The sequence below is a fragment of the Sorex araneus genome, chromosome 2, assembly GCF_027595985.1.
Source record: "Sorex araneus isolate mSorAra2 chromosome 2, mSorAra2.pri, whole genome shotgun sequence".
Taxonomy (NCBI): domain Eukaryota; kingdom Metazoa; phylum Chordata; class Mammalia; order Eulipotyphla; family Soricidae; genus Sorex; species Sorex araneus.
In genome coordinates, this window is record NC_073303.1 from 162,203,030 (window position 1) to 162,223,182 (window position 20,153).

Below are 20,153 nucleotides of genomic sequence, written 5' to 3' on the forward strand. Positions count from 1 at the left end.
CCCCCAAATTCAAATTATCCCTTTAAAACTATTCCATTACAGGGACAGAGTGATGGTATACTGGGTAAGGCACTTGCTGGCAAGAGGCCAGCCCAGGTTCTGTCTCTAGTACCCCATGAGTACCACCAGGAATGAACTCTGAAGTGAGTGCAAAGCCAGGAATAAGCCCTGAACACCACTGTTGTATGTAGCCTCTAATCAAAACAAAACAACATTTCCCACTGAAGTCTTATATTGAAACACATTATTATATCCATTCAAAAAAGAAGAAGGAACAGGAAGAGGAGGAGAAGGAGGATGGGGAGCAGGAGGAGGAGGAGGATAAAAATAAGAAAGAGAAGGATAAAAGGGGTGAAATGTGGGGGTGGAGGTGATGGAAGGAAACCTGGGGACACTGGTGCTGGGAAATGTACAGTGGTGGAGGGATGGGTGTTGGAATACTGTATGACTGAAATCTAATCATGAACAGCTTTTTAAATGTCTATCTCACAGTGATTCAATTTGAAAAAGTAAAAAATAAATAAATATACTTTTATGATAATGAAAAAGTATTCCAGTCAGTTTACTTAGGAATTACAGATAGCTCTAAAAACTGTTAGAAGACTGAAGCATTTGTCTTGCAATTTGGTTCCCCCTACCCCCTTATATGGTCTCCTGAGCACCTCCAGGAAAAACCTCTGAGCACAGAGCAAGAAGGAAGCCCTGAATACCCAAAAAAAAATGTAGGTGTGGCCCAAAATCTGCTAAAAAAAAATAAAAGCATAAAAAATAAAAAATTAAACTGTATAAGAAATTTCAGAGTAGACTAGTATAATCCAAGTAAGTTGATTGATTGTTAAAATTTTAGAGGTATGAATTCTTGTAAGGATAATTACAATAATAAATTATTTTAAGGATCATTATTTTGAATACTTTTTTCCCAACCCTATTTTGTATACTTTTTACAAAATATAAAAATATAAACTGCCTTTCACATAAGGCAGTCTATTTGATGAAATGGAATGAAAGCTAAATTATATCACAATCTATATAGTAGCAGTGACCGGAGAGATAGTACCAGTACCGTGAGTAACTTGCCTTGTATGTGGCTGACCAGGGTTCAATCCCCAGCACCACATATGGTCCTCTGAACCCCAACCAGGAGTAAGCCCTGAGTGCAGAACCAGAGTATGCACTGAGTACTGCCAGGCATGTACCCCCACCCCTGCAAAAATAAAGAAGAAAAGAAAATAGTAGAAATAGTAGCCGGTGTTTCAAATAGTATTCAATGAAAATACCAAAGGTTATGAAAATTATTTAAAGCAAAATTAGAAATAACAAACTCTCTTTTAGGCAATTACTAACATGAATATAGACCAAGCAGCTAAGAACCTCAAACTGAAGATTTAACTCATTTTCCAAAGACTAAGAAACAAGTAGAAGGCAAGAACCCATAGAAACAAGGGTGGATGACAAATGATCAAATGGACAATGATCATGAATCATTACACCAATGACAAATATGCATAATTCTGTACATAAAATACAGTTTGTATTTTTCAATAGCTATGCTAATGAACTAAATCAGTTCTTTTAAATTAAAATATTTAATGGCTAAGTATATAATTATTCTAAGGAATATTTACAAGTCTTTGATTCACATCCCATGGCGAACTTATGACAAGCCCACCTAAGTTGGTGTCATACCAACACATATTTTACTTGTGCTATATTACTTCTAATCAGCAACCCTATTTTTCTTCTTGTCACTAATTCTGCACTGCAGACCTCAATAACTGAAGATACCACTTTTTAAATCTCTGTTGACTGAAACATTTTGCCAGTGAACCCATTTCGTAATTTAATAAGTAGAAATAATGTGGAAAATGAAAGGAACATACCATTTGTGCAGAGCTAGTTCTTATAAGTATAATCTTCATACTCTAAAACTATATAGAAGAATTAGGCATATTAAATACAGAAAGCCCGCAACTTTCCCCCCTTTAAATATAAGTTTTGGAGATAAGCAGCACACATACTCCATTTGGGGGATTTGTCATCTCTCAGCTTTCCACTCTGGGGAAGCTTCCCACATTCTCTCTTGAGCAAGGAGAGTGCTTGCTCTCTTGCTCTTGCTCTCTCGCTCTGGCTCTCTCGCTCTCTTTCTCTCTCTCTTTCTCTCTCACTTTCTCTCTCCCTCTCTCTCTTTCTCTTTCCCTCTCTTTCTTTCTCTTTCTCCCTTTCTCCTCTCTTTTTCTCTCTCCACACCCTCAAATATATTTTTCCCCTAAATAAAACTAGTTCACTTTCCAAAAAATTTTTTTATAAAACTTCTTTTAAGAAAATAATTCCCCATTTTTACTAGAAAATTTCACTTCAAGACTTACATTGGATATATAAAAAGCATAAACAGAGGCTGGTAACACTGGCAGTAATCATTGAGTATAGTGCTGTCAAATTACAGAAAGTGCCAGGTAATACCATTCATCCTGAATATAAAAGTAAACCATGTCTTTTGGCAGGCATTCTGAACTCTTTTTTTCCTGCATGTTTAGAGAATTGCTACATATATATATATATATTAAAGTTGAAAACTGTTATTTACATACTCCCCTTAAACATCCCCATAACTTCATTCTTAAATGTTAGAAAATAATTCTGATTGTGTGAAGTTTCAAAATTATTGTCAAGCTACAATGTATATTCATTTCATAGACATGATGTACTAAGTATATTGGGTTTTTTCTCTTATTATTCCAACAAAGATATTGTCAGCAAAATAAGCTACATTTCTAAAGTATTGAATATCAAGCCCACCTCTAAATACTGCGATATACCAAAGTCACTTGGGAACTGTTTTAAAATTCAGTTTAACATGTCAATCTTAAATCTGACTGACTCTTTGGTACTTTTCTGAATAGACAAAGAATAGACTTCATTAGGCGGTGGCATAACAAAGTGGGTAAACACATAAAATATAATAGCATCTGTTCAAATTCCCATTCAACAATATGTAGCTTTGTAAAGATTCAGAGAATTCAAAAGAACATACTTGTTTGCCTATTCAGTTTTTGATTGCTTTCTCTTTCATTTGGTACACAAATCATCTGAAGATGTTTTTCAGATGTTCTGAGTATTCATGAAAAAATCCTTAAATTACATGTTCAGAGAAAAATAATAACAATAAAGGATTGCATTCTCACCCAATTCCTATAAAAAGATGTAGAGATGTCATAGCAAAGTAATAATATTCATGAAGATTTTTTTAAGATGCAAGAACAAAAATCTTAAGGACACTTATTCATCTCATATTCATTTCTTCAAAGAATGCAGCTTGAAGTGAAAGATATTTATATCTTCCCATCTTCTAACTTGTTTATAAAGATAATACTGAAACTCCCTGAAGGTCACATAAAGATTCCCTATAGAATAGTGACAATCTACTAGGCATTATGGACTAATAAACAAATCCTTTCTACAAATAGATTTGTAACTATTATATTTCATTTTTATTCTAAAAACAAAAATTACAAGTTATTTAAATTAAGTTATTGAAATGTAGAAAGGCATAAGGAAAATAAATTTTGTAATTGGTAAAAACTGATGTATCTTTTTAATGCATATTTTTCTATCTTTTTCCCATGCATGTTGCTATATTTTCGCATACTTACTGATGCATCAGTTAAATATAAACATTTGATAGCATGAAAAGAAAAGTTGAGAAATGAAATATTTTAAGTTGTTTTAATTTTTTTTTAAATGCACTCAAATTAGTGTCCAGCAATCAGAAAGAACCTTGATAAAGTTGTGCAAAATGAAATACTCTGCAGTTAGAAGCTCTGTAATAAGGATGTTAGAATAACCCAGAAAGGAAGGTGGTTATTACAAGGTTGTTTGCTGAAGGAGAGAACAAGGATCCATCAGCTGATTACCCAACAGTTGCTGAACAGGCTGCTCTGGAATAACTAGTTTAAGATTTCTCTGGTGAGATAGTAGAAAATGATAATTAAACCTCTGCTCTTAGCATTTTATGCTATTACCTTGTTTTTAATTAATCAATACTTTAAATTAAAATTACGTTACAGGTACATATACTATTTCATAAGCTACTTTTAGGTTGATACTACGTTTTAAATTTTTCTATGTCATTAGTTTGAAAACATGTGAACTACGTAACTTATTCGATAATTTTTCATAAAAATAGTTAATATTTTGTCATAGAATTAAAGCGATTTATAGGAGAGACAGCAGTAGTACAGAGAGGAGAGCACTTGTCTTGCACTCAACTCACCTAGCTTCTATCTGCGGCATCCCAAAAGGTCCCCAAGCCTACCAGGAGTAACTTGGGGAAGAGTAAGCCCTGAGCATCCTTGTGTGTGACCCAAAACAAAACGACAAGAGAAAGAAAGGAATTTGTCTAAGTTCATGTTGTTAAGACGTTCAATGGGCCAACTGAGAAAACCTCAGCAAATTTTGAATTTTAAAAATATTTATTTCCCAAGTTTATACAATCAAAAAGAATTTAAACATAAGCCTGTAGATATTTGTTTAGTGTGTTAACACACACACAGTCACAATGCACATAATTTTCTCTGTCTAAGAAGGTAGAATTTAGAATTGGAACTATAAGTGAAACCAAAGATGTGAGGAACTCAGAAAACAACATTAGTAACAAGACAAAAAAACTGTAGAAATAAATAAAGATGAAGGAGATCAATTCTAATGGAAGAACTCATAAGTGAGTTTGTGATTTAAAAAAAAATCTATGAATGAGCTTTGTGCAGTGGCAGTATCATAGCCAGTGAGGTTTATCTGAGGCACAATTATTGCTAATTAAAAAAAATCTGTATCTCCCTGGTCTGACGGGCAGGCGAGCAGCCCTGAGGAGGAGGAGAGGGGAGGGCAGGGCTGGCCAGTGGGCCAATGCGGGCCAATGTGGGCCAATGCCGAACTTCTGCACAGCCCCCAGCTGCACACGCAAGAGCATAAAGTCTGACCTGGCCTTCTTCAGGCTCCAGAGGGACCCCGCTAGACGCCAGAAATGGGTGGAGAATTGTAGGAAAGCAGACTGAGAAAATAAAACACCAAATCAACTAAATAAACGTTATCGATTATGTGACAAACACTTTGAGACCTCTGTGATAGGTAGAACTATAAGTAATAGAGTCCTTATAGGACAGTTCATTGAGATAATGCAATCCCAACAATATTTGATCTTACCAGCCATTAGAACAACATGCATAGTGACATATAAAATGGATAAAAGAATTAAGTGAAGATGAAATCAGAACTCTAGACAAAAAAAAAATTGAGGAAACGTCTGAATAGGAACAAAAACATAAAAAATAAATAAATAAACAACAGCAATATTGTTCTGCACCCCAGTGCAGAAGAGAGAGGTGAAGAACAGGATGAAGACATTATATCTTTAACTCTTAAAGAGAAGGAAAATAAGGAATACTTAAAATCTTTGTTTGAAATTTTGATTCTCATGGGAAAACAAAATATACCTCTAGATGGACATAAAGCTGATGAAATCCCAGAAAGTCTCTTTACTCCTGATAACTTCCAAGCACTGCTGGAGTGCCGAATTTATTCTGGTGAAGAGATTCTAAGGAAGTGCTTTGAGACAACAGCAGTTAACACATTGTTCTGCTCAAAAACATAGCAGAACAGCTGGAGTGATAGCACAGTGGGTATGGCATTTGTTTGCCTTGTACGCAGCCGACCCGGGTTAAATTCCCAACATCCCAAATGGTCTCCCTAGCAATGCCAGGAGTAATTCCTGAGTGCAGAGCCAGGAGTAACCCTGAACGTCACTGGGTGTGAGGAAAGAAGGAAGGAAGGAAGGAAGGAAGGAAGGAAGGAAGGAAGGAAGGAAGGAAGGAAGGAAGGAAGGAAGGAAGGAAGGAAGGAAGGAAGGAAGGAAGGAAGGAAGGAAGGAAGGAAGGAAGGAAGGAAGGAAGGAAGGAAGGAAGGAAGACAGCAGAAACAATGTTTATAATTTGTGAGGGCTGTATTTGGGAAGAAACCCTCAAGGAAGTAAGAGACTCTCACTTCCTTTCCATCATCACTGACAAGGTCTTGGACATAGCAGGGGAAGAACAGCTGCCATGTTGGTGAGGTTAGGAGACTTTAAAATAGGGTTTATCTTCCATTTGAAAGCATCTTACAGAAAAGCTATGATGTATGTAGGCCACCCAGTCACTGACTATCTTGACCAGTAGATCTCTCACTGAGTGTGTCATTCATAGTCCTATTTAAGTGGAGTTTGAACTCATGCTTTGGAGACTGAACTGTTTTAAAAGATGGCATTGAAAGTGTCACATCACACTTCTGTGTGAAATCTGCTAGAGACTCCTCGGAGTTGTTTTTAGTTAAGTCATTTTAGACATAACATTATCACTGTGTTGGGGCCGGAGCGATAGCACAGCGGGTAGGGCGTTTGCCTTGCACGCGGCCGACCTGGGTTCGAATCCCAGCGTCCCATATGGTCCCCTGAGCACCTCCTGGAGTAATTTCTGAGTGTAGAACCAGGAGTAACCCCTGTGCATCGCCGGGTGGGACCAAAAAGCAAAAACAAACAAACAAACAAACATTATCACTGTGGATGCGATATTTGGATATTGAGTTATCAGTTCTTTAAAGAAAAAAATTATGAGGATGTGTGGGAGGAAGGAATTTGTATTATAAAATGTTACAATAAATCTCACAACGGACCTCTGACTGGTAAGAGTTCTAAGTATTACTGTTAAAAATCTGTACTGGACAGTGAAGAGAATTACCAAAGAAATGTGAGCTTGTCAAAGTGTAGATTTTAAGTGTAGATTTTTGTCTTTAACAAGTGATTTTTTCTAATTTTATTTATTTTTTTGATTAGTGAGTCACCATGAGGGTACAGTTACAAATTTACCCATCTTCATGCTTGTGTTTCCCTTATACAATGTTCGAAAATCCATCCCTCCACCAGTGTCCATTCTCCACCACCAATGAACCCAGTATCCCTCCCACGCTCCAATCCCATTCCCCACCCCCACCCCACCCCACCTCTGTGGCAGGGTATTCCATTTTGTTCTCTCTCTCCTTTTGGTTGTTGTGGTTTGTGATAGGGGTATTGAGTGGCCATCGTGTTCAGTCTCTAGTCTACTTTCAGCACGCATCTCCCTTCCCGCTCGGGATCTCCAGCCACATTTTTTTTTTAATTTATTTTATTGAATCACCATGTGAAAAGTTACAAAGTTCTCAGGCTTATGTCTCAGTTATACAATGTTCAAACACCCGTCCCTTCTCCAGTGCCCATATTCCACCACCAAAAACCCCAGTATGCCTCCCCCCCACCCCCCACCCCCGCCTGGGTAACTGATAAATTCCACTCTTCTCTTTACCTTGATTACATTCCATATTTCAACACAAAACTCACTATTGTTGTTGGAGTTTAAACAAAGACTCACTATTTTTGTTGGAATTTATCCCCCAAGAATACAGCCCTATTGACAAGGAAATATTTGATAATGAGTTTTCCACTGATGAGAATGAAGAGATAAAAAGTCACGTGGCCACAGTAGCAGCCGCGTGGTTTACAATTTCTGTATTTTAGTAATTAATTCCAGGGAGATTAAAGTTGGAAATTGAATCATTTCCCTTCCTGGAGCAGCATGGAGCAAAAGCTTACTTCACAGTCCGGATACATGGTTGCAAGCACTCGCCGGAACCCCAAGTCTTATAGCTGCCTCTGGTTCCTGCTCATTCAGCATTCACGCGGCTGTGCAGAGGCATGGCCACCCGGGTCGAATCTCGGCTGGAGCCCGAGCTCCGGTCCTGGCCCGAGCCTGCCCAGATGTCCCAGTTTCAAGTTCAAAGCACACATTTTTTTTTTTCCGCGCCACAAAGCTCATACCTGCTCAAAGGACCCATAAAATGTCGGACACCACGCCTTCTCCCCCAGGAGGGAGGAGAGACAAAGGGAGAAGAATATTTCCTCCGTTAGCCGGCGTGGGGCAAAAGCTTAGTTCACGGTCCGCATACATGGTTGGAAGCACTCGCCGGAACCCCAAGTCTTATAGCTGCTTCTTGTTCCTGCTCGTTTGGCATTCCCGAGTCCAGCCACATTTTACTAGGTGTTCCCTTCTCTATCCAGGCTGCCTTTCCCCCAGCATGTGAGGCCAACTTCCAAGCCATGGAACCAACCTCCTTGTATTATATGCTACTATTCTTGGGTGTTAGTCTCCTACTTTATTAGTTTACATTCCACAGATAAGTGCAAACTTTCTATGTCTGTCTCTCTCTTTCTGACTCATTTCACTTAGCATGATACTTTCCATGTTGATCCACTTATATGCAAAGTTTATGACTTCATCTTTTCTAACAGATGCATAGTATTTCATTGTATGGATGTACCAAAGTTTCTTTAACCAGTCATCTGTTCTCGGGCACTTGGGGTTTTGCCAGATTCTGGCTATTGTAAACAGTGCCGTGATGAACATATAAGTGCAGATGTCATTTCAACTATACTTTTTTGTTTCTCCGGGATATATTCCCAGAAGTGGTACTGCTGTTCAAATGGAAGCTCAACTTCTAATTTTTTGAGAAGCGTCTATATTGTTTTCCAAAAGGGCTGAACCTGTCAGCATTTTCACCAGCAGTGTAGAAGGGTCCCTTTCTCCCCACATCCTCTCCAACAGCAGTTGCTTTTGTTCTTTTGAATGTGTGCCATTCTCTGTGGTGTGAGGTAGTATCTCATGTTGTTTTGATCTGCATCTCCCTGATGATTAGTGATGCAGAGCATTTTTTCATGTGCCTTTTGGCCATTTGTATCTCTTCCTTAGAAAAGTTTCTGTTCATTTCTTCGGCCCATTTTCTGATGGGGTTGGATGTTTTCTTCTTGTAGAGTTAGACCAGTGCTTTATATACCCTTGATATCAACCCCTTATCAAATGTGTATTGGGTGAATATCCTTTCCCATTCTGTAGATTGTCTTTGTATTTTGGTCACTGTATGTTTTGCGGTGCAGAAGCTTCTTAGTTTAATATAGTCCCATTTGTTTATCTCTGCTTCCACTTGGTTGGTCAGTTGCATGTCATCTTTGAAGATACCTGTAGCTTCAATATCGTGGAGGGTTTTGCCAACCTTGTCTTTGATATACCTTATGGATTGTGGTCTGATGTTGAGGTCTTCAATCCATTTTGATCTGATTTTTATGCATGGTGTCAGGCCGAGGTCTAAGCCCATTATTTTGCATGTGGTTTTCCAATTATGCCAGCACCATTTGTTGAAGAGGCTTTCCTTGTTCCACTTCACATTTCTTGCTCCCTTATCAAAGATTAGATGATCATACATTTGGGGTTGTGTGTAGGGATATTCCGCCCTGTTCCATTGGTCTGCGGCTCTGCCTTTGTTCCAGTACCATGCTGTTTTAATTGTTACCACTTTGTAGTAAAGTTTAAGGTTGGGGAGGGTGATGCCTCCCATTATCTTTTTCCCAAGAATTGTTTTAGCTATCTGTGGGCATTTGTTGTTCCATATGAATTTCAGGACTGCTTGATCCATTTCTTTAAAGAATTTCATGGATATTTTTATAGGGATCACGTTGAATCTGTATAATGCTTTGTGGAGTATTGCCATTTTGACAATGCTGATTCTCCCTATCCATGAGCAGGGGATATGTTTCCATTTCCTCATGTCCTTTTTTATTTCATGGAGTAGCATTTTATAGTTTTCTTTGTAGAGGTCCTTTACTTCTTTAGTTAAGCTGAATCCAAGGTACTTGTCACACACAGACACGGGGAACCAAAGCAAACACCTGGAAATTAAACAGCTTGGTGTTGAACAATGAAGGAAATCAAGGAAGAAATCAAGAGATACCTCAAAACAAATGAGAATGAAGACACGAGCTACCAAAACCTATGACATGCAGCTATAGCCATGTTAAGGGGAAAATTTATAGCTCTGAAAGCATTCCTTAGGAAGGAAGAAAGGGCCTACATAGATAGCTTGACTTCACAGCTCAAGATCTTAGAAAAGGACCAGAAAAAGGAACCCAAACCAGACCGAAGGAAAGAAATAATAAAAATTAGAGCAGAAATGAACGACATGGAAATCCAGAAAACAATTCGAAAGGTCAATGAAACCAAGAGCTGGTTCTTTGAGAAAATAAGCAAGAATTATAAAGCACTATCAAGGCTCACAAAGAAAGAGAGAGAACCCTAATAAACCAAATCAGAAATGAAAATGGGGACATCACAACAGAAACCAAGGAGATTCAAAAAATCATCAGAGACTACTTTGAAAGTATGTATGCCATGAAACAAGAGAACCTAAAAGAAATAGATGAATTCCTTGATTCCTAAAATCTCCCAAGACTGAACCAAGAAGACCTGTAATACTTGAGTAGACCCATTAATATCAAGGTAATTCAAACTGTTATCAAAAGTCTCCCCAAAACAAAACCCCAGGTCCAGACGGATTCAGTGGCAATTTCTTCCAAACATTTAAAGAGGACCTGTTGCCAGTTTTCCTCAAACTTTTCCAGGAAATTGAAAAAACAGGAACCCTCCCAAACAGTTTCTATGAGGCACGTATCTCCCTAATACCAAAAGCAAATAAAGACACCACTAGCAAAGAAAACTATAGACCAATATTCCTGATGAATACCAATGCAAAGATCCTCAACAAAATATTAGCAAATAGGATCCAACAACTCATCAAAAAGATCATACACTATGACCAAGTGGGATTCATCCCCGGGATGAAAGGATGGTTTAACATTCGGAAATCAATCAACATAATCCATCATATCAACAAAAGTAAAGATATAAACCATATGATCATATCAATTGATGCAGAGAAAGCATTTGACAAGATCCAACATCCGTTCATGATGAAAACTCTCACCAAAATGGGTTTTGGAGGAACTTTCCTCAAGATAGTCAAAGCCATCTACCACGAACCTATGGCAAGTATTATCCTCAATGGGGAAAAGCTTAAGGACTTTCCTCTAAGATCAGGGAAAAGACAAGGATGCCAACTCTCACCACTGCTGTTCAGTATAATACTGGAAGTACTTGCAATAGCTGTTAGACATGAAAAAGATATTAAGGGCATCCAGGTAGGAAAAGAAGAAATCGAACTCTCACTATTTGCAGATGATATGATACTATATCTAGAGAAGCCGAAAACCGCTACTAAGAAACTCTTTTTTGTTTGTTTGTTTGTTTTTAGTTTTTTTTTTTAATTTATTTTTTAACTGGTGAGTCACAGTGAGGGTATAGTTACAGATTCGCACATTTTCGTGCTTGTTTTTCCCACATGCAATGTTTAAGAGCCCATCCCTCCACCAGTGTCCATTTTCCACCACCCATGAACCCGATATCCCTCCCACCCACCCGCAGTCCCATCCCCCCACCCCATCCCGCCTCTGTAGCGGGGTATTCCAATTAGAAACAATACACCTGTACAGTAAAGTCGCAGGCTATAATATCAATACCCAAAAATCATGGCCTTCCTATTTGAAAACAATGAGACAGAGGAAAGGGATATGAAAATAGCAATCCCATTCACAATCGTGCCGCAGAAAATCAAGTACCTTGGAATTAACAAGTGATCTTAAAGAAACAGGTTACAGTTTGAATGGACAAGTCTGCCATGGTTGTTCCATATCTGTTTGTTGTTGTTTACATTCCTTTGTTGAGCCTACATAAACTCTCAGCAAGAATATATTAAACTTCTGTTTCATGGTCAAAATAGGATCAGAGGTCATGGATACTGACAACTGATTTGTTTTGCTTTCTTGTTTTTTCTCCATGATTATTATCTATTGTCTCATCTTGATTTATAAGTAAAACTTGAAGAATCCACAAGAATTATTGTTTTGTGGGTTTCCTGGGAATAATATGAAAATATTGCTGCTGTTTTTGATGAAGGAAATCAATTTTGTATGGTTCATTTCAACGTAAATAAAATATGAATTTTGTTTAAAGTTTGGGTATCTTATTTTGGCAGGAACAAACTATTCTTGTGGTAAATTCACTTTTAAAACTATTTTGATTATCACCGCATTTGAAAATAAATTCTGCATTTTTTGCATAATAAAAAAATCAATAAAAAATATATAGATGCAAGGTATCTTGTATGTGAAGGAATTGCAAGTAAAAATTAAAATGAGCCTGACCTGATAATACAGTTGGTAGGACATTTGCTTCGCATGTGGCCCATGATCTCATGTACCCTGTTCGTTCTCCAGAGCCCAACAGGAATGATCAGAGTGAGCATAGAATCAGGAGTAAAGATGTGGTCCCCCAGAATAAAACAAAACAAAAACCCGAAAATGAGCTATCAGTTCTTATAGATGCAAAAGGCCTACATGGGAAAGACTGAAAAAAAATCATACATGCTGTTGTGTAATTTAACACAGTGTCTTTGTAAAAAGGAATGCTACAAGTGAACCCTACACAAACTTCAAATGGAAATGCAAAATAATCCTGAGTCTAGCTTTTTTTTTTTCTTTTTGGTTCACACCCGGCGATGCACAGGGGTTACTCCTGGCTTTGCACTCAGGAATTACTCCTGGCGGTGCTCAGGGGACCATATGGCCATGTGCAAGGCAAACGCCCTACTCGCTATGCTATCGCTCCAGCCCCACTTTTTTTTTTTTTTTTTTTTTTTGCTTTTTGGGCTGAGTCTAGCTTTTTGTTAGATGTATACTGTACAAATATTTTCTCCAATTCTGAAGGATGTCTTTTCACTTTGGCCAAGTCAGTGAAAGTTCAGAAAATTTTCAGTTTGAAGCAGTTGCATTTGATTTAATTTGGTTTTGCTGCTATTTTCTTTTCCAATAGAGTGAACCCCTTGAAAACACCCCACATATCAATATCATACAATGGTTTGCCTGGGTTTTCTTTGAAGTACGTTCTTGGATTCAAGTATTACACTGAGCTATTTAATCCCTTTTGAGTTGCTGTTTGTCAATGGTATGAGACTGTGGTCCAATTTTGTTCTTTTACATGTAACTAACCAATTTTCCTAGTATCACTTAATAAAAAAATTTTGCCATCTTATTTCTTATTCTTGGTGTCCTTTTCATAAAAAAGTCTTCATGGGGGTGGGAGAGATATTGGGTTCATTAGTAGTGGATAATGGACACTGGTGGAGGGATGGGCTCACAAATACTGTATGAGGGAAACACTAGCACGAAAATGTATAAATCTGTAACTGTACCTTCACGGTGACTCACCAATTAAAAAAATAAAAATTTTTAAAAAGTCTTCAAATATTTTAGGGAATAATTCTGGCCACTCAAATCAATTCCGCTGGTCCAATTAATTATTTTTGTTCCAGTACCGCACTCTACCGGTTACCTTTTTATTTTTTTTATTTTTTTTTTAATTCTTTTATTGATTCACCATGTGGAAAGTTACAAAGCTTTCAGGTTTAAGTCTCAGTTATACAATGCTCAAACACCCATCCCTTCACCAGTGCACATATTCCACCACCAAGAATCATGATATACCTCCCCCCTCCCCCCACCTTCCCAGCCCCCCACCACGCATGTGCAGTTACCTTTGTTAAAAATAGTTAATATATTGAATTGCCTATAATTTTGTCCTTCACTATGATATTACCTACATTTAGTCCCTTAAATATACATATAATTTCAGAATCCTTTACTATTTCTGGAAAATATTTCAGGATGTACACTTGATATTAGTACTCTACCAGATATGAGACATTTGATTCTTCTCTAACGGTTACCTTTATAGTAAATTGCTTTGATTCTTCAGGAGTTATTAGGACTCTATACAAATTTTAGCAGTGCTTTTTTTGTTTGTTTTATTTTGGTTTGGTTTGGGGGACACACCTGACAATACCCAGGGCTTATTCCTGACTCTGCAGTCAGAGAATCACTCCTGATAGAGCTGAGGGACAATATTCGATGCCAGGAATTAAATCGTGGTTGGCTGCATACAAGGTAAGTGCCCTACTGACAATACTTGCTCTCTGGCCTCAAAGCAATATTTTTATGAATGTTATTAAAAACCCCCTCTGGAATTCTGATGGGGATTTCTTTGAATCTGTATTATGCTCTGGGTATGGTGACTGTTTTAACAATATTAATTAATTTTGTTAAACATTTAAGTACGAAATATTTTTCCATTTCTTTTAATATGGCTTAGTTTTTGATCTACACCTATATCACCATCTCTGTTAATTTTTATGTATTTAATTTTCTCTTTAAACAACTGTAAATAGTTTCTTCTTCCTTCGTTTATAAATCATTTTTGCCATTGGGGCCGGAGTGATAGCACAGCGGGTAGGACGTTTGCCTTGCTCGCGGCCGACCCGGGTTCGATCCCCGGCATCCCATATGGTCCCCCCAAGCACTGCCAGGAGCAATTCCTGAGTGCAAAGCCAGGAGTAACCCCTGAGCATCGCTGGGTGTGACCCAAAAACGCAAAAAAAAAAAATCATTTTTGCCATTAAGAATTGCAACCAATTTTGTGCATTGTTTCTTTAACATGATGCTTTATTTGGATTTATTGTTTCTAGAAGGGGTTTGGTTATTTGGTTATTTACTGATTAAAGTATTATCTGTCATAACATGTGTTAGATCCTATGAATTCATGCTTCAACTCACATTCAGAAGTGATCACTAGGAATGATTCTTTAAACATTCTTTAAATAATGCGTTAGAATTTCTATATATATGTATAGATATCTGATTTTATTTGATTGACAATATTGTCACCTTGACTTATGATACTGTTAATAATAGGGTTTCATGTAAAATAAAATTTCATGCATAAAAACATTCCAACACCATATTCCCCAGCAGAATGTCTGCTTTCAGTTACCACCATCTCTATGTTTTTGCCATACCCAATACCTACCCAATACCACCAAGGTAAGCTCAGTTCTGTAGACCAGTTCTCAGATTCTGTTACATTTGGCCATTTTCTATTCTCTTACTATGCTTCTTTACACTACACATATAAATCAATTAATTCATAATTAAGTTATCAATTCCATTTTGAATTAAATTTTGCCATTGTGTGTGAGTTCTAAGTTTCAGTGAGTTAGGATCTCACTGCATTTTTTTTAAACAAGTTTATTTATTCACATATAAATAACAAAACACTGGCAATTCTAAAAAATCCTGCAATTCCTAAAATTAAAAAGTTAAACTGGGATTTTAAAAGTATAGTCAATTCTTCCAGATGATGAATAGCTTAACATTTTCTCCATTGCCCAAATATATTCTTACCCATTTCAAAACTGATAAGCAGCCCTAGGGCGGTGTCCTAAGTAGGGATGTTTTAGATCACTGTTTCTGAACTTGTCCAGTTTTGAACCTCCTCTAACCTTATTTCCTATCCAGGACCTCCAATTACATGATTTTCTGTGGTCTTATTGGAATATCCTGGGATTCAGTTAAAAAATGCAGGTTTTTGTAACTGCAGAAGATAAGACTTACCTTCTGGTGAATGTACTATGAGGGAAAGAAATGTATGTATCTTGGACTACTGCTGGTATTTGTATGCTTGATCTAACAGGCTAAGTTTACAAGATTTTCATAAATATTGAAATATGAGATATTATTCCTGACCCTTTCCAAAATATTTTTCACACTATTCAATATAAAAATAAAACCAAACTACCAAACCTATGACTAGGCAAATATGCTTCTCTCAAAACATAGAAATATTTTAATTTACATAGCATATTACAATGATACTCATAAAAATCTGCACATCATTCTTAGAATACTCAGTTTCTGTACAAAAATTTACAATGTCCCATGTGATTTTCCCTCAGTGTGCTACAGAGTTCAGAGGTTCTGCTCGAATATTCCCCAAATCAAGGGCAGAATCTGTTTCTTCATCAATTTCTCCAATCACGGCCACATTGTCACCTCTTACGATGTACAACCCTAGTACCACTTGTTCCACTCCTTGTGAAGAGCTGAAGACTCGTTCATGACTTTCATCCAAAATTAAATTAATGGTCTGGTCAAAACCTTTCAATGTTCCCACAATCATCCTCCCGTCAGACGTGATCACGGCAACCGTTCGGTTGATGTAGTTCTCTAGGGCAGAAGTCATAGTTCGCCGACCGCCAGTCCCGGGACACGCGGCAGAAGCAGCGGCAGCGGCGACAGGAGAAGCTGACTCTCACTGCATTTTTTTTTTTTTTTGCTTACTATTGACCATATTTCCCATACCATTTTTTCAAGCAGCTTTCTTTGCTCCACCTGATACTCTCAGATTCTTTGTCAAGACTAGCTGCCCCTATGCCTAAGGATTTGTCTTTGGACTCTCAATTTTGTTTTACTGATCTGAGGTCTGCCTTTATTCTAGTACCACATTGTCTAGATTATTAGATCTTTGCAGTATAACCAAGTTGCAGGGAAAGCCTCCAATATTCTTTTTATACTTAGGATTGCTTTGGCTATTCTGGAGGATTTTATCACTTCATTTAAATACCAACAATATTTGGTCTGTGTCTTAGAAAAAAAAAAGTCTTGGGTATTTTGTTTGTTTAGGAACCACACCTAGTGGCCATCAGGGTATACTCCTAGCTCTGTGCTTAAGAATTGCTCCTGGCAGGGTTTAGGGGACCATGTGTAGTGCCAGGGATTGAACCTGGGTTGGCCATGTGTAAGGCAATTGCATTGACTTTCTACAGTGCCCTGAGTAGGATTGTCATGTTGACAACATCAATCCTTCTAATTTACACACAGGGGTTATGTTTCCATTTCCTCAAATCTTCCTTTATTTTTAAATATTTACAGTTTCCTTATTTTTATTATTTATAATTTTCTTCTTATAAATCTTTCACCTCTTTTGTAAAGCTGATTCCCAGATACTTAATTTCCTGTGGCACGATTATCAGTGAAATTTTTCTCTCATCTGTTTTAATGCTGTTTTATAGGAATGTTATGGGTTCTTGCTTGTTAATTTTGTACTTTCCACTTTATTGTTCAAGTGTATTTAAATTTGGAGGGAGGAAGGGATTGGTAGTGTCTTTAGCATTTTCTACATATAACATCATGTTACCTGCAAATAGTGAGTTTGACATCTTTTCCAATCTGGATGTTTTTAATATCTTTCTTGCTTGATTATTGTGGCAAGGACTTCCAATAGTATGTTGGATAATACTGGTGAAAATGGACAACCATATTTTATGCATGATCTTAGAAGACTTCCAGTTTTTCATCATTGAATAGGTTGTTATCTGTGGGTTTAAGGTAAATTATTGCACACTGAGGAAACTTACTTATATTCCCATTTTATTGAGAGATTTTAACATTAATGGGTGTTGCATCTTGTCAAATTCTGTGAATTTATCTATTGATAATGATCATATGGCTCCTATTTTGCCATATGCTGATATGGTGTAATTCATTGACTTTACATATGCTTAATCATCCTTGCATGTTGGGATAAATCTTACTTGGTCATGGTGTATGATCCTCTTGACATTTTGTTGGATTTGGTTTGATAATATTTTGTTAAGTATATTTGTGTCTATATTCACTATGGATATAGTGGTTGTGGTGTCTCTACCTCCTTTTGAATAATGCTTGCCTCATAAAAACTGTACAGAATGGTTCCTTTTTCTTTAGCCTTCTGGAAGAGCACAAAAAAGACTAACAATAGGTCTTCTTTAAAGGTCTAGAAGAACTTGTGAGTAAGCCCAGCTGGACACAGGGTTTGGTTTGGGGGAAATTTTTTATTACTATTCAATTTTCTTTTATGCTAAACTGTTCTGTTTCCTCTTAGTTCAGACTTGTAACATCACTAGAGCCCACAATTTTATCCATCTCTTCTATCTTGGAGAATGGTCCATGCACACTGGGGAAGAATGTATATTCAAATTTTAAGGGATAGAGTACCCTATTTGTGTCTTCTAGGCCTATCTCTTTCATTTCTTTCTTCAAAACCAGAGTTTACTTGTTAAGTTTTTGCCTAATTTACTTATCCAGTAGTGATTGAGAAGTGTCAAAATCTTCTACTGCTATTATATTACTGGCAACATATTCCTTAAAGTCTGTTTGCAGTATTTTTCAAATATATTGGTAGTCCATCATTATATGCCTTTATGCTTAGGTGTATGAGTTATTTTTGATATATTGATCCTCTGATGATTAAGAAATGACGGTTTCTGTCCTTTATAGCCTTTTTAAATTTGAATGTTTAACTTTATGTTGTTTGATATAAATATGCCACTCAAACCTCTGAAGGGAAGTATAAATTGTTCTCTAGACTTTGACTTTGAATCTGTGTTTACCCTGACTGTTTTTATACACCTTTATAGATAGCAGAAAGTTGAGTTTAATGTAAATTACTTAATTATGAGTTGATTATCTCATCTGATATTTGAGATAGTTAATTCTAGAAAAGTATATATTAATTTTCTGTATGTATGTCCAGAACAACATTCTTATTCAAATTATTTAATAAATTTTAAACAAAAAGTTAAGTATCCAGAACAGTTACAATTACAGAAATAAAATTATTTTACATATTTAAATGCTACATTTTATCTTTAATCAATTAAATACAAATATGTTAATTTTAAAATCATTTAAAATTTTATACATGTTTATTTTAAATAGCTGAAAATAATATATTTTGTCATCTGTTGAGTTACAATATTAATATTACATTGCTATAAATATTTCTATGTCACCTATAAATATCTATTAAATAAATTGTTAAAAAATAGATTGCTCAAGAATTATTTAGGGACCAGAATGATAACTCATCTGATAGAGCATTTGCTATGTATACATAAAGCTCTGGATTCAATTCTTCTTGGCATCAAAAAAATATAAAAACTAATTTGAAGAGCATAATTATTGCTCAAGCAAGATTTATAAATGTTGGATCTTCCTAGAAAAAAATAGCTCAAAAGAATTTAAGATTTAAAATATTCATACATGGGAACACGAAAGGTTATTCATATTATAAGTACTTAGTAACGTGGAGGTTTCGATCTCCCTTTTGTTCTTATAAAACATGAGTTTAAAACAATAATAACAGAGCAATCAAGACTGTGCAGGAGTTAAGGTGCCTTGCACGTGACTGATCCTACTTCAATTCCTAGGACTGCATATAGTCCCCTGAGCACAGTCAGAAGTGAGCCCTGAACACCTCTGGGTAAAACCCAAATTTCCCCACCAGTTTCTTTATTTAAAAGATAAAACACACCCAGAGACATGTTTCAGCAGCTATACCACTTACCTTGAATGCTGCTGACCTGATTGTAATTCCAGGCACCCAATATGGTTCCACAGTCCACAGTCCTGAGCTCAGAGGCAAGAGGGTGTCCTGAGCACCACCAGATGTAACCCCCAAATAAAACACAAATAATAAAACAATAACAAATGTATCAAGTGGAGTCTGTCCTCAATTTTCTCATTTCTTTTGATGATCTAAATAATTTAGAACATCAGAAAAGATGAAACTATTTATTCAAAGGAATATTACTTATTTATTTAACATTAATCAAGTCTTCTCTATTTTGTACAAAACTAGAGCTAGATATTGTGCTTTATGTTAACAGAGTAAAATGGGAAGGATTATGAAAGTTTTCTTTTAAAATATTCATTTTTGGGTTAATTTTCTCAGAGCACCTAAAACTTCCTTGTTCCTTAAGCTATAAAAAAAAGGGTTCAGCAGAGGGATTGTAATTGTGTAGAATAGGGAATACATCTTATCCTGATATTGATCTGGGCCAGACCCAGGAAGCACATACATGAAAAAGAGGGTGCCGTAGAACAAAGTCACAGAAAGCAGGTGGGCACTGCATGTGGAGAAAGCTTTGCTCCTGCCCTTTTCAGTCTTTTTTTCTGGATGGCAAAGAGGACACAGGCATAGGAGATTAAGATTGTCATAAAAGTAAAAGCTTGCACAAAAGTTGAGAAAATAAAAACCACAAATGCATTAATAGATAGATCTGTGCAAGAAATTTTAAGTCATAAATGAATCAGCTCACTGTGGATATTGTGCTCTTTTTATCAACAAATAATATTTTTCCTCAAATATTTCTCCTCAAATAAAGACAATAAAATAAAGATTAATGAAGCATGTCCTCTATGTAGAGATAAATTTTCCTTTAATAAATATAGGAATTTATAAGACCATGTATAATGTACAAAAGATCAGAAATACAGAGAC

The 20,153-nt window shown here is 36.5% G+C and overlaps 1 protein-coding gene and 1 pseudogene across 1 annotated transcript; one reads left to right on the top strand and one right to left on the bottom strand.

Moving 5' to 3' along the window:
- Window positions 1-4,751: 4,751 nt before the first annotated feature.
- On the top strand, window positions 4,752-4,834 carry LOC129402746 (U4 spliceosomal RNA; annotated as a pseudogene).
- Window positions 4,835-15,069: 10,235 nt separating this feature from the next.
- On the bottom strand, window positions 15,070-16,133 carry LOC101550326 (U6 snRNA-associated Sm-like protein LSm8). The gene has a single exon (XM_055127557.1). The coding sequence runs from the start codon at window positions 16,071-16,073 to the stop codon at window positions 15,783-15,785; it is 291 nt and encodes a 96-aa protein (XP_054983532.1). The 5' UTR covers window positions 16,074-16,133; the 3' UTR covers window positions 15,070-15,782.
- Window positions 16,134-20,153: the final 4,020 nt, after the last annotated feature.